The 12,370-nt window shown below is 57.0% G+C and overlaps 1 protein-coding gene across 1 annotated transcript; it reads left to right on the plus strand.

The window, feature by feature from the left end:
• Window positions 1-4,434: 4,434 nt before the first annotated feature.
• On the plus strand, window positions 4,435-12,147 carry KLHL40 (kelch like family member 40). The gene is made up of 6 exons (XM_082348584.1): window positions 4,435-5,660; window positions 7,176-7,336; window positions 7,611-7,718; window positions 7,902-8,087; window positions 10,609-10,755; window positions 11,591-12,147. Exons 1-6 carry the CDS (start codon window positions 4,506-4,508, stop codon window positions 11,700-11,702), a joined length of 1,869 nt encoding a protein of 622 aa, XP_082204710.1. The 5' UTR covers window positions 4,435-4,505; the 3' UTR covers window positions 11,703-12,147.
• The last annotated feature ends 223 nt before the right edge of the window (window positions 12,148-12,370 follow it).

Below are 12,370 nucleotides of genomic sequence, written 5' to 3' on the forward strand. Positions count from 1 at the left end.
ACCTGAGCTTCCGATCCTGATGCGTTCCACCACGGCCAACATGGCACCCCTCAGGGGGGCTCGGTGGCAGAACGGCTGTACCCAGGCATGTGGACCCTTGATGTCTGGCCCTATGTGGCCACCCCACAGCCCCAGAGCGTGTGGGGGACAACAGGAGGGTGAGGAGAAGAGTGAAGGGGAATAAAGGCAGTACAACTGTCCCTTGGCCCAGCCTCTTCTTTACACATTACCGCCCTGACTACTGGCTGAAGAGACTTGGACCAGAGCAAGAGTAGCGCGGAACCTGACAGCTTGGCCGAAGACCACATGGACACCCGTGCCCCGAGCATCTGCACACCCCGTCTCCCTCCCTTGAGGGTGGGCTGGGCTCCTGGGGAACATCCAGGGTCAGGAGCTGAGGTCTGAAGGAGCCAGATGTCAGCACCCGGGAGGACATCTCAGATGGAAGACAGGTAGCGGACTCCGAGGAGGGAGCAGGCAGCTCTCCCTGCGGACCTCCATGAATTATTTCACTGGAGCGCTGGCTCTGTGCGGGATAGAACTCCAGGCTGTGGTGACACGTGGTGAATGAGGCCCCCATGTATGTGGCACTTGGTCCCAGATACCTGGAGAGGGGGATAACTGGGAAGGGCTAGGAGAGGAGGCTGGTGGGTGGGTTCACTAACCAGCCAGAGAGGGGGTACAAATCCCCAGGATGGGGACATTGCCTTCCATATGGTCCCACTTCTCTGAAGGGAACAGGGGCTCGCTCAAGTCACCCTAAAACTGAAGCTTGCTGTCAGGCCTGCGGTCCTGGCTGCTCCTGCAGTGTCTTGTGGGGATTCAGCTTCTCTCTGTTTCCCCTCTTCTACCCGTCCATCTGTGGTCTGTCTGCTGCCTCTCCCCATGGCCTCCTCCCTTCAGCCCCACCGTGCTGTGAGCAACGGCCTGATGCCACAAGCATTGTTTTCTATAGAATCCCTGGGAAAATATCTATTTTTTAAAATGAAAGTTTTACTTGGGCATAGTTGAAGAAGCCAAATATTGATACTTCTAGAACTTTCGTTTTTTAACAAAAACCTGCAGTCCCCTGCACCTGCTCCTCTCCAACTCCCGGTAGGCAAGCAGTTCCAATTCAGTTGGTATTTTTGGTGTTCTCATGCCCACAAAAAGCACACCTCCAACGCTACTTTCCAGATTTTTTTCAGTTTTAGGCATCAGCTATGGATGTATTTCTTCATCACTCCCATGACACGCGCAAACACTATGCACACAATTTCCCTTCCTCCTTCCTCCCAGCATGGTTATATTATTATTTGGGGTTAGAGTAATATTTAGTGTGTACGTTATTATGACTGTGTAAACACTGATCTCAACCAAGCCATATAATAGAATATGATTCCATTTCCTTTCTTGCACAGCTTTTTACTTGTGTCTCTCTTAAACGTGATTTGCTTCGGTTTCTATGTGCTTATCACTGCTGCGTTCCCAAACCCTTTGCTATAAATTCAGTTTTCCGTCCAATATGTGCAAACGCGGCGGGTGTTCCATCAGTTTCATCACTCTTGTAACCAGGGAGCCGTGCGGCAAGATGACCCTGGGGTGCACACACTGCAACCGGCTCCCATGAGGAGACTTGAGAAACTGCCTAACAACATCCCCCAGCTAGTGGTTCCCTGTCCCACTTTGCTGAGACTGTATCCCTTTCAGTTCATTGCAGAGATCTTTAACTTCTAGAAGGTTTATGTCTTGGTGGACTCCTTTTTCCTAACCCTAAAATTTACCTTCTCCTCAGGACCACTTCAGGGAATTAAATTCCAAAGAGCTTGACTGTTTCTTTCACCCTGACACAGGAATGAGTTTGCCTGGGTCTAGAATTCAGGCTGGAAATCATTGCCCTCAGAATTTTAGATGCTGGCGCGTTTCTGTTGAGAAGCCTAGCGCCGTAACGTTTAAAAGGATGAAGTGAGATGACAGTTTCCTTTGATTCAACTACAAGCCCTGGAGTCATGCTTCCTCGCTCCCACATCCGATCCCTGGGCGTGTCCTTGGGTGAGAACAGAGTGGGTGGGGCAGAGATGACACAGGATTGGCCATGACTTAATGACTTGATAGTTGTTGAAATGGGATGCTGGGTACATGGGAGATTAGTATATCATTCTCTCTCTGGAAATACATGCATTTCCCATAATTATAATTTAAAAATAAACAGTGATTCCCCATTTCACTGAGGGGAAAAACTGAAGTCTGTACACTGGCCAGACATGATACCCCACCACAACCTCTCTGCCCTTTTCTCCTACTCACCTCCTCGTTCATTGTTCACTGGCCTCCTTGCTGTTCCTGGAACATGAGGGGTGCACTCCTGCCTCAGGGCCTTTGCTCAAGCTGTTCCCCTGCTTGGAAACCTCCTCTGCATTGGCTTGAACCTGCTCAGGTGTAGTCCTCTCAGTGAGTCCATCCTGACTGTTCCATTTAAAATTGTGACCACCTCCACCTGTCACTTCCCATGCCCCCTTCCCAGCTACTTGTCACCATAGCAGTTCTCATCTGACACCCTGTATATATTTATTTATTTATTTGTTGCCCCCTCCCTTAACTGGCGGTAAGCTCCATAAAGACAGGAATTCTTGCCCGATGTGTTCACTGCTGAATCCTCAGCATTTAGAAGAGTGCACAGTAGGTTCTCGATGAATGGATGAGCCACTTGTAAACATTCTAGTAGAATGCCTGGTAGGAAATGAGCACCATGGAATTCATCATAATCTAAAAATACGTCACTGAGTCATCTGATAAATATAAGTTAATTGTTCAGTCAGTACCTTCTGTCCTGGTCTTTGGAAAATGAGACTATGACTAACAGACATTTTTTGTTATTTGCAGGAAGCAGCAAGGTAGAAAGGGATTCCCACAGTCTTTGGAGGTAGGCAGATCTGCTTCGAATCCTGGCTCAGCCACTTGCCAGCTGTGTGACTTGGCCAAGTTGCTGAGCCTCTCAGAGCCTGGTCTCCTCACTGATGGTTCTTACTGGAAGTGCCCTGCAGTCCAGGGCCGGGCTGGAGGCCCCTGGGTGAGCCTTTGCCCTTTCTGAAAGACAGACAGGACCACCTCCAGGAACTGCCTGGGTGCTGTGCCCCTCTGGGACCTGCTGGTGGGGTGAGCAAGCAGGTTGAAAGCACTGATCAGAGGGACAGGCAGTGACATCACTGAGATCACAAAACGGGGAGGTGACTCAGTCCTGGCCCAGCCTGAGGCCCCCTCGCCAATCCCCCCTGCCCCCCAAGCCTGAGGTTATAAACAAGTGACTCAGAAGAATGGTGGGAGAATGCCCCATAACAGTTCACACCAGTGTCTCGGGGGCTAAATTTAACCCACAGCTGCAGCCTCTGGCACTTTGGGAACAAGTTAATCTTGGTGGCTGAGGCTGATGTGTGTGTGTGCATGTGTGGAGTAGGGGGAGGGTGGTGAGAGCTCCAGAGCAGGGTGGGCATCGGGACCGGCTGTCCCAGACCTCTACCCCGATTCCATACATGCTAGACAGGGTGCAGGGGCCCCAAGGCTGCGCAGGCTCAGGCCAAGCTTAGTGTGGACCAAGAACCGAGCGTAGACAGCTTTCCTGGAATATTAAACTCTGAGTGTTATGTTTGTTTTTTGATCCCTGGGGGTTTAAACACCTAGAATAGTTGAATCCTATGAAATTAAATCTTCTGGCATGTCTGACGACTTACAGGGTTAAACCCTGTGCCAATGTACTCGCAGGGACACAGAACCTCAGTGCTTCCGAATCTCAGCAGAACTGAGGCCCTTAAAATTGAACTCGCCCATCTCTTCGCTGTGTAGGAAGGGAAACTGAGGCTCAACAGAGTGATCTGGCTTTCCCAGGACCCACAGGAAAGTGGTGACCTTGTTTATTTAAGTACCTTCTTGCATTCTTGCACAGTCCAAGGAGGCACTCAGAGCTGGGGCAGAAAGAGGAAAAGCCTTCCCACTTTAAAGTTGAGGCAACAGGGTCCCCATGCCCAAGTTCACTGAGCAGGAAACCCAAGCACACTGCGTCCAGGGGTGGCTGGAGCAAGATACACTCCAAGGAGGAGGATAGAGGCACCTGGGTAGAAAGGCCGAGAAGGCATGAAGGAAGGGAGACCCTGGAAGAGGGACTCAAAGGCTTCCCTCTCCTTGGACTGAGGGGCAGAGCTTGGGTCATCCCCTCCCCTGAGAGGTATCACCCAACCAAGGAAAGCCGTCAAAGCCTCTCTGTGCTCCGTTTAGAAATGAGACAGCGAGGCCCCCATCTTTCAGGGAGGACAGAGACACCCCACCCCCATCCCATGAGCCCCTGGGCTGAGTCAAGACTGCTCTGGGAGGGGGCCTCAGCCCAGCTGTCCCCTCTGCGTCATGTGCAGGAGTCCAGGCAGCTCGCCTTACAGGGCCCAGTCCGCCTCTATATATAGTCCAGCTCGGACAGCTGCGTAGACTGTGCGCGACCCAGCAGGAAGGCAGGGAGTGCGGAGAGAAGGCCACCCACCATGGCGTTGGGCTTGGAGCAGGCGGAGGAGCAGCGGCTGTACCAGCAGACGCTCCTGCAGGACGGGCTCAAGGACATGCTGGACCACGGCAAGTTCCTCGACTGCGTGGTGCGGGTGGGTGAGCGCGAGTTCCCATGCCACCGCCTGGTGCTGGCTGCCTGCAGTTCCTACTTCCGGGCGCGCTTCCTGGCCGAGCCCGAGCGCGCGGGCGAGCTGCGCCTGGAGGAGGTGTCCCCTGACGTGGTGGCCCAGGTGCTACACTACCTGTACACGTCAGAGATCGCGCTGGACGAGGCAAGCGTGCAGGACCTGTTCGCCGCGGCGCACCGCTTCCAGATCCCATCCATCTTCACCATCTGCGTGTCCTTCCTGCAGAAGCGCCTGTGCCTCGCCAACTGCCTGGCGGTCTTCCGCCTAGGCCTCCTGCTCGACTGCGCGCGCCTTGCCGTGGCCGCCCGCGACTTCATCTGCGCGCGCTTCTCGCTGGTGTCCCGCGACGCCGACTTCCTCGGGCTCTCGGCTGACGAGCTCATCGCCATCATCTCCAGCGATGGCCTCAACGTGGAGAAGGAGGAGGCCGTGTTCGAGGCGGTGATGAGATGGGCGAGCAGCGGCGACGCCGAGGGGCAGGCCGAGCGCCAGCGCTCGCTGCCCACCGTCTTCGAGAGCGTGCGCTGCCGCCTGCTGCCGCGCGCCTTCCTAGAGAGCCGCGTGGAGCGCCACCCTCTCGTGCGTGCCCAGCCCGAGCTGCTGCGCAAGGTGCAGATGGTGAAGGATGCACACGAGGGCCGCATCACCATGCTGCGCAAGAAGAAGAAGGGGAAGGAGGCAGCGGGGGCCAAGGCCACTGACAAGGGCACAGCCGAAGCCAAGGCAGAGGAGGATGAAGAGGAGGCCGAGCGCATCCTACCCGGGATCCTCAATGACACCCTGCGCTTTGGCATGTTCCTACAGGACCTCATCTTCATGATCAGTGAGGAGGGCGCCATGGCCTATGACCCGGCAGCCAACGAGTGCTACTGTGCCTCCCTCTCCACCCAGATCCCCAAGAACCACGTCAGTCTAGTGACCAAGGAGAACCAGGTCTTCGTGGCTGGGGGCCTTTTCTACAATGAGGACAACAAAGAGGACCCCATGAGTGCTTACTTCTTGCAGGTGCCTGGCCAGCCTTGGGAGGGGCGAGGCCAGCCTTGGGAGGGGCGTGGCCAGCCTTGGGGCCCAGGAGAGGCCTGTGTCTCCTTGTTGGGGAATGTCATTGGGTCTAGGCTGAGATGTAGACCGGGGAGGATGACTGACAGCCGCTTGCCTGAAGGCTGAAGATAGTTTTAGGCAGTTGACAATAAGATGCATAACTTTGGTGTCTCAGTTTCAGGGAGATGTCAGCCTCAGGACGGTCTGATATGTTGGAGGCCCTAGCTCTGCACAGCGGGTGGGGTCAGGGACAGTGAGAAGGAAGAGCAAGGTCAGTGTAGGGGTCCTGGCCAAGAACTTTGCCTGAGGCCAGCACTGGAATGTGGAACGGAGTGTCTCAAACAAAGGGACCATCCTCCCTTGCTTTCCCATTGCATAGATGGGGAAACTGAGGCCCGGGAAGGACCAGGAGAGTGGGGTGCCCAGTCCAAGTTATAATGTGACAGTGGGATCTCAGAGGGCAGGAATGGTTTTCTGGTGACTGGCCATGTAGGTGTGAGCCTTGCTAGTTGGGTGAATTTGGAGACATGGAGGGGAGGGCGCAGTGCTTCTGGCTGGGAACCAGTGAGCAGGGGACGGAGATGGGAAGGAGCCTATAGTGAGTGGTGTGCTTAGTGAGGCCTGACCAGGTTTGAGAGGCGTGAGGGGCAGTGTGGTGCCAGGGTTAAGCTGGGGCGGGTGGGAGGCGGGGGCATCTCCACCAGCCAAGGCACATCATGGGCACATTGTTTATTCTCTCTGGGCCTCTGTTCGTAAATGGGGATATTATTCTTCCTTGCTTGATAATGTTGTTTGAAGGTTAATTGATGGTTATAAAGTGTTCATCAGCACAGTGCTCAGGCCTCAGAAAACTCTCCCAAAAGATGAGCCCCTAGTATGGTTATTAAAAGACTGTTGGGGGAAATTTCCTGGCAGTCCAGTGGTTAGAACTCCACTCTCACTGCCGGGGGCCCAGGTTCAACCCCTGGTGGGGAAACTTAAGATCCCACAAGCCGCAGGGGCGCGCCAGAAAAGAAAAAAAAAAACCTGTTGGGGTACACAGGGTCGCAGACTTACACTGTAGATTTTAAGGGATGAGTGGCTGTATTTGGATGTTTCCTGTGCAGTGGGATGGAGTGGAAAACAGGGAGCAGGCAGGCCTCAGTTCAGGAGTTGTACTGCGGAAGGCCAGGACGGCAGCTGGGCCTCCCTCTCAGAGGCCCCTTCTCAGTTCTGTATGGGGTGCCCCATCACGGTGCTATAACGGTGGTCTCCCGGCACCTACGGTGGGTGGGACGGTCGGCTGTTCTCAGCCTGATAGGAGGAGAGGCACTGTCTCCAGGCACCGCCTCCAGTCTGCGCTGGCCCTACCTGGAGACCCAGACTCCTCTGTGACCTGGGGGTGGCCAGACGGGGCTGCGGTGGGGCCGGGCTGGGACTGGGGCGGGGTGTTGGTGGAGGACGTGGGGGGCGGTCGCTGACTGGCCACCCGGCCCACAGTTTGACCACCTGGACTCAGAGTGGCTGGGGATGCCGCCGCTGCCCTCGCCGCGCTGCCTCTTCGGCCTGGGAGAGGCTCTTAACTCCATCTACGTGGTCGGCGGCCGAGAGCTCAAGGACGACGAGCGCAGCCTGGACTCGGTCATGTGCTACGACAGGCTGTGAGTGCGGCCTGGGGGCGGGGCCGAGGATCCGGGCGAGGAGCCTGGGGGCTGGTCCAGGACGGCGGCGGGGCGTGGCGGGGGAGCGAGAGCCCAGGGCTGGGGGCGGAGGCGGGCTTGGGTAGGGGCTGGGCGGGGTTGGCAGGTGGGGTGGGAGCGAGGAGCTAAGAGGTCTGGGAGTTCCGGTAACGAATCGGGGGCATCCCAATATGGGTTGGGTGGTGGGTGAATGCAGAGACGGGGGCTGAGAGCGCCCTACTCCCCTCCCCTCTAGGTCGTTCAAATGGGGCGAATCGGACCCGCTGCCTTATGCCGTGTACGGCCACTCTGTGCTCTCCCATATGGACCTTGTCTACGTCATTGGCGGCAAAGGTAGCGACAGGTGAGGCGCGGGCCAGGAAGGAGTGCAGCAGCCGGGTCGGCGGGTAGAACGGAAGCAGAGTCTCCCCGAGGCTGTCAGGGGTCTGTCCTGACTACCTTGCGAGGCAGCTGGAGGGACTGGGCCAAGGGAGAGGCGGCTCTGCTCCCGCCTCCTCCTTCTCACTCACTGCCCCCCACCCTACAGGAAATGCCTGAACAAGATGTGCGTCTATGACCCTAAGAAGTTCGAGTGGAGGGAGCTGGCCCCCATGAAGACTGCCCGCTCACTCTTCGGGGCCACCATCCATGACGGCCGCATTTTTGTGGCTGCTGGGGTCACAGACACAGGGCTGACCAGTTCAGCTGAGGTGTACAACATCGTGGACAGCAAGTATGGCTGCTTCCCCCCTCCCTGCCCCCGTTCCACTGGACAGCTAGGGACGAAGGGCCCCACTGTACCAGCCCGGCTGTGTGGCTTTGGGCCTATGTCAGCCCTCTGTGTCTGCCCTGGCAGGAAACATAGCCTCTGTCTTGAGTCTCCACTGTGCAGCTTGGACATCAGCACAGAACTAGCCCCTCTACTCTGATCAGCAGTGAGGTGGGCTTCCCCCACAAGGTGGGGCAAGGGTTGTGGCCAGCCTGGTCTGCAGGAGAGAGCTCCCAGGAGATGCCAGGTTCCTCATTCAGAGACTCGTACCAGACACTGGCCTGGTGCTAGGGATACAGCAGTGACTGAGACAGAAGCTGCCCTGCCCTGGGAGATCAGGAAGAAAACTGAGCTGGCAGACCAGTTGGACTCAGCCAGCTAAAGGGGTGGTGGGAGAAGGATGCCCAAAGGCAAAGGAAGGCTGGTGCCATGGCATTTAGGAGAAAAAAAGGCAGGCTCATTGGAGGAAAGGGCATTGGTCAGGTTGGATGGAGTGTGGTGGGTGAAGGGAGGTGGGGATTGTGGGTACTGGGGCTGGAGAGGGGGCAGTTGGGCTGAGGGACTTTATCCTGAGAGTAATGAAATGCCTCTGATGGGTTTTAAGCTCCCTTCTGTGTTTTCCTAAGATACCTCATGGCAGCTCATGTAGAGGAGAGATTAGGAATTTCCTAGGAGGCAGGGGTACAGCTGTATAGCAAGAAGTGATGGTGGTCTGGAGCTGGGGGTACAGCAGGGATGGGGCAGAGAGCATGCACTGGAGAAAGACTTAGGCCAGCGCTTTTCACGTGCCCGTGAATCCCTGGGGATCATGCTCTGAATGCAGATTCTGATTCTCAGGTATGCGGAGGGACCTCAGAGTACATTTCTAATAAACTCCCTGGTGATGCTGATGCTGCCAGTCCGGGGACCATACTCAGGAGCAAGAGTTTAGCAGACAGAAGAATAGGGTGTAGCAACTGATTGGATGGTGGGGGCGAGAGGGAGAGCTGAATGCTTTTGAGTGAGGGTGAGAGGTCATTTTTATTTTTTAATTTATTTATTTATTTATGGCTGTGTTGGGTCTTCGTTTCTGTGCGAGGGCTTTCTCTAGTTGCGGCAAGTGGGGGCCACTCTTCATCGCGGTGCGCGGGCCTCTCACTATCGCGGCCTCTCTTGTTGCGGAGCACAGGCTCCAGACGTGCAGGCTCAGTAATTGTGGCTCACGGGCCCAGTTGCTCCGCGGCATGCGGGATTTTCCCAGACCAGGGCTCGAATCCGTGTCCCCTGCATTGGCAGGCAGACTCTCAACCACTGCGCCACCAGGGAAGCCCTCATTTTTTTTTTTAATTAATTAATTTACTCATTTATTTTTGGCTGCGTTGGGTCTTCGTTGCTGATCGTGGGCTTTCTCTAGTTGCGGCAAGCGGGGGCTACTCTTCGTTGTGGTGCGCAGGCTTCTCATTGTGGTGCCTTCTCTTGTTGAGGAGCACGGGCTCTAGGCGTGCGGCTTCAGTAGTTGTGGCACGAGGCTCAGTAGTTGTGGCTTGCAGGCTCTAGAGCGCAGGCTCAGTAGTTGTGGCGCACGGGCTTAGTTGCTCCGCGGCATGTGGGATCTTCCCAGAACAGGGCTCGAACCCGTGTCCCCTGCATTGGCAGATGGATTCTTAACCACTGCGCCACCAGGGAAGTCCCAAGGAGGTCATTTATTGAAGAACTGTTGGAGTTAGGTAGGAAAAATGAGGGTCGAGTTAAAACATGTGGATTTGAGGTGCCTGGGTGTCCAGGAGGAGCCCACTAGGGCAAAGAGAGAGCTCGAGGGTGAGATCTGGGGAGGGGGGACAGTACTCGGAGGGGACAAGCTCCCTCAGGAGAGAGGATGTTACTGGGAGAAGCCAAGGCCCAAGCCCTGGGGGCAGCAGGGGCAGATGCATTATTCAGCAAGGAATCCCAAGAGGTGAGGCTGGGAGGTGGGATGTGAAGAAAGTCACATCAGCAGAAGTGCATACTGTGGACCCTGGATTCCAGAGCCCTGTGGTGGCTGGGGACCTGAGAGCAGTTTTGGAGGGATGAAGACCCAACTTCGGGAGCAAGGGGAGGGGAGTGAAGGCACCTTGAGATTCACTGGGCCGTGAAGGGGAGAAAAGGGACCAGGCAGGAGTGCAAGGGACGGTCTCAATGGTCACTGAGGTAGCAAGCTGGAGTTGGTTCAGGAGCAAAGGCGGGACACTGGGGAGAGCCCTGGTGGGTTTCATGGGGCAGGTTAGATGGAATGACAAGGGGACAATGGAGGGAAATGGGAGGGGCAAGAGAATGGGGAAGAAGTGAAGACCAGAGGGCATTCCTGAGAGGTCAGGAAACAGGTTGTGCTGGGAGCACGGGTGCCTGGGAGTCAGATTTTGCAGGGTGCACCTGAAGCTGTGAGTGCTGGTGGGGGACAGTCCCTGGGCTTGCTGCGGCCCCCCAGGGGCGGGTGAGGCACCTCCTCACGCCCCCTCCTTCCTGCCAGGTGGGCGCCCTTTGAGGCCTTCCCACAAGAGCGCAGCTCACTCAGCCTGGTCAGCCTGGCAGGCACCCTCTATGCCATCGGCGGCTTTGCCACACTGGAGACTGAGTCCGGGGAGCTGGTTCCCACAGAGCTCAACGACATCTGGAGGTGAGCCTGGCCCTAGGGAGGTGAGGGGAATCGTGAGCAAGGCCAGCTGGGCACCGAGGCAGTGCCCAGCAGGCTCATCTGTGGGCAGAGCTGATCCCTCTTCCAGGGAATCCTGTGGGGACAGGGCAGCAGACAAGCCTTGCTCAGCCCAGGGTCTCTCCAGTTTGTTGGGAAAGTCTGGGTTTGCACACAAGGCACCACGCCCCCCCGTGGAGCATTGACAGTGTCAGTCAGGAGCTGGTGCCAAGGTTAGGGCCCAGACCCCCAGAACTGGGCCCCAGGGAGCAGAGCAGGCCCTGAGAGGCAGCTGGGTCTTTCCTCTCCCCTCCCTCCTGAGGGGGAGAGCTGGGTCGGGATTGAGAAGCAGCTGGATCCCAGCTTCTCAGAGCCATTGCTTCTATGGCTGGTCCTAGCTGGGGGTGGAGGGGAGAGGTTTCGGCAGCCTGGGGCAGCTTCCGAACCTTCAGTGATGCCCAGTGCTGCTGGGAGAGCAGGCCCCGGGGGGACTTCTCGGAGGGCTGAGTACAGAAATTCTCAAGAGGAGGGGTTTGGGGAGGTGCAGACCTTCCTGGAGGGAGGTCGACTTCAAGGAGTGTGGGCTTCCTGAGAGGAGGCTCTTCCTGGAAGGTAGGGCAGGTGTTCTTTGGGGGTGGGACCCCTTTTCCAGAGCGTGGGTGCTCTCCAGGAGCTGACCTTCCTGGAGATCGGCCTGAGGCTGGGGGGGCGGCACTCCCCAAGGGTCACCTACTGCACCCAGCCACCCCTCCCTGCTGGGTCCCACCCTGGACTTGGCTGACCGAGCTCCTCGTCCCTGTCTCCACTCCTCCCACCCCAGGTACAATGAGGATGAGAAGAAGTGGGAGGGGGTCCTGCGGGAGGTCACCTATGCCGCTGGTGCCACCTTCCTACCTGTACGGCTCAACGTGCTGCGCCTGACCAAGCTGTGACCCGCCCAGAGGACCTGACTGCGCGCCCCCCATGCTGCAGCCCACACAGGCCCGGCCTTCTGGGATGGGGGCTCCCAGGAGGAGTCTGGGAGAGGCAAAGCCCACCTGTATCCCATCCCGTCATAGTGCCCGAGGGGCCACTTCAGCCAGGAAAGGGAAATCGCTGCCTGGAGCTAGCCTTTCGGGCAGGGACGAGAAACTTTTGGCCTCTCCTTTGTCTTCATATCCCCCGTGTTCTTGGTCCATGAGGCAGAACCTCGGGGGGTGTCAGGCTGCATCCTGGCCCAGCCCCGGCCTGGCTGTGTGTGCCCATAAACTCCCCACAGAATTCAGTCTTCTCGCCTGTCAGATGGGGAGGGTCCCCATCGAGTGCACCTTGCAGCCTGGGTAAGTCTCCTGTAAGAAGAATAAAGTGCCTTCCGAGCAAGCAGCTCGGGGTCTGGGATCAGGTGCTCCAAGCGTCAGCGACCAGGTGCTTTGAAGAACTGGGGCTTTTGTGTTCAGCTGCTGGGCTGCCAAGGTCGGTGGTCTCTGCCCTCCACGTGTGTCTCCTACACGTTCTGTTTGCGCCAAGAGCTTGAGCCCCCTCCCTGAACCTCCAGCTCCTCATCCAGCCTGGACAGGGAGCCAGGAGGCTGCTGGAGCAAGGGGCAGGGAAGAGCCAAACC

The sequence above is a fragment of the Balaenoptera borealis genome (assembly GCF_965194805.1).
Source record: "Balaenoptera borealis genome assembly, chromosome: 12".
Lineage (NCBI taxonomy): Eukaryota > Metazoa > Chordata > Mammalia > Artiodactyla > Balaenopteridae > Balaenoptera > Balaenoptera borealis.

Excerpts from the sequence above, each read along its gene's own strand:
- KLHL40 (XM_082348584.1), top strand. The coding sequence starts at position 4,506 with ATGGCGTTGGGCTTGGAGCAGGCGGAGGAGCAGCGGCTGTACCAGCAG. Across the intron at positions 7,337-7,610 it reads GTCATGTGCTACGACAGGCT|GTCGTTCAAATGGGGCGAAT; the intron begins GTGAGTGCGGCC and ends CCTCCCCTCTAG. Across the intron at positions 7,719-7,901 it reads GGCGGCAAAGGTAGCGACAG|GAAATGCCTGAACAAGATGT; the intron begins GTGAGGCGCGGG and ends CCCACCCTACAG.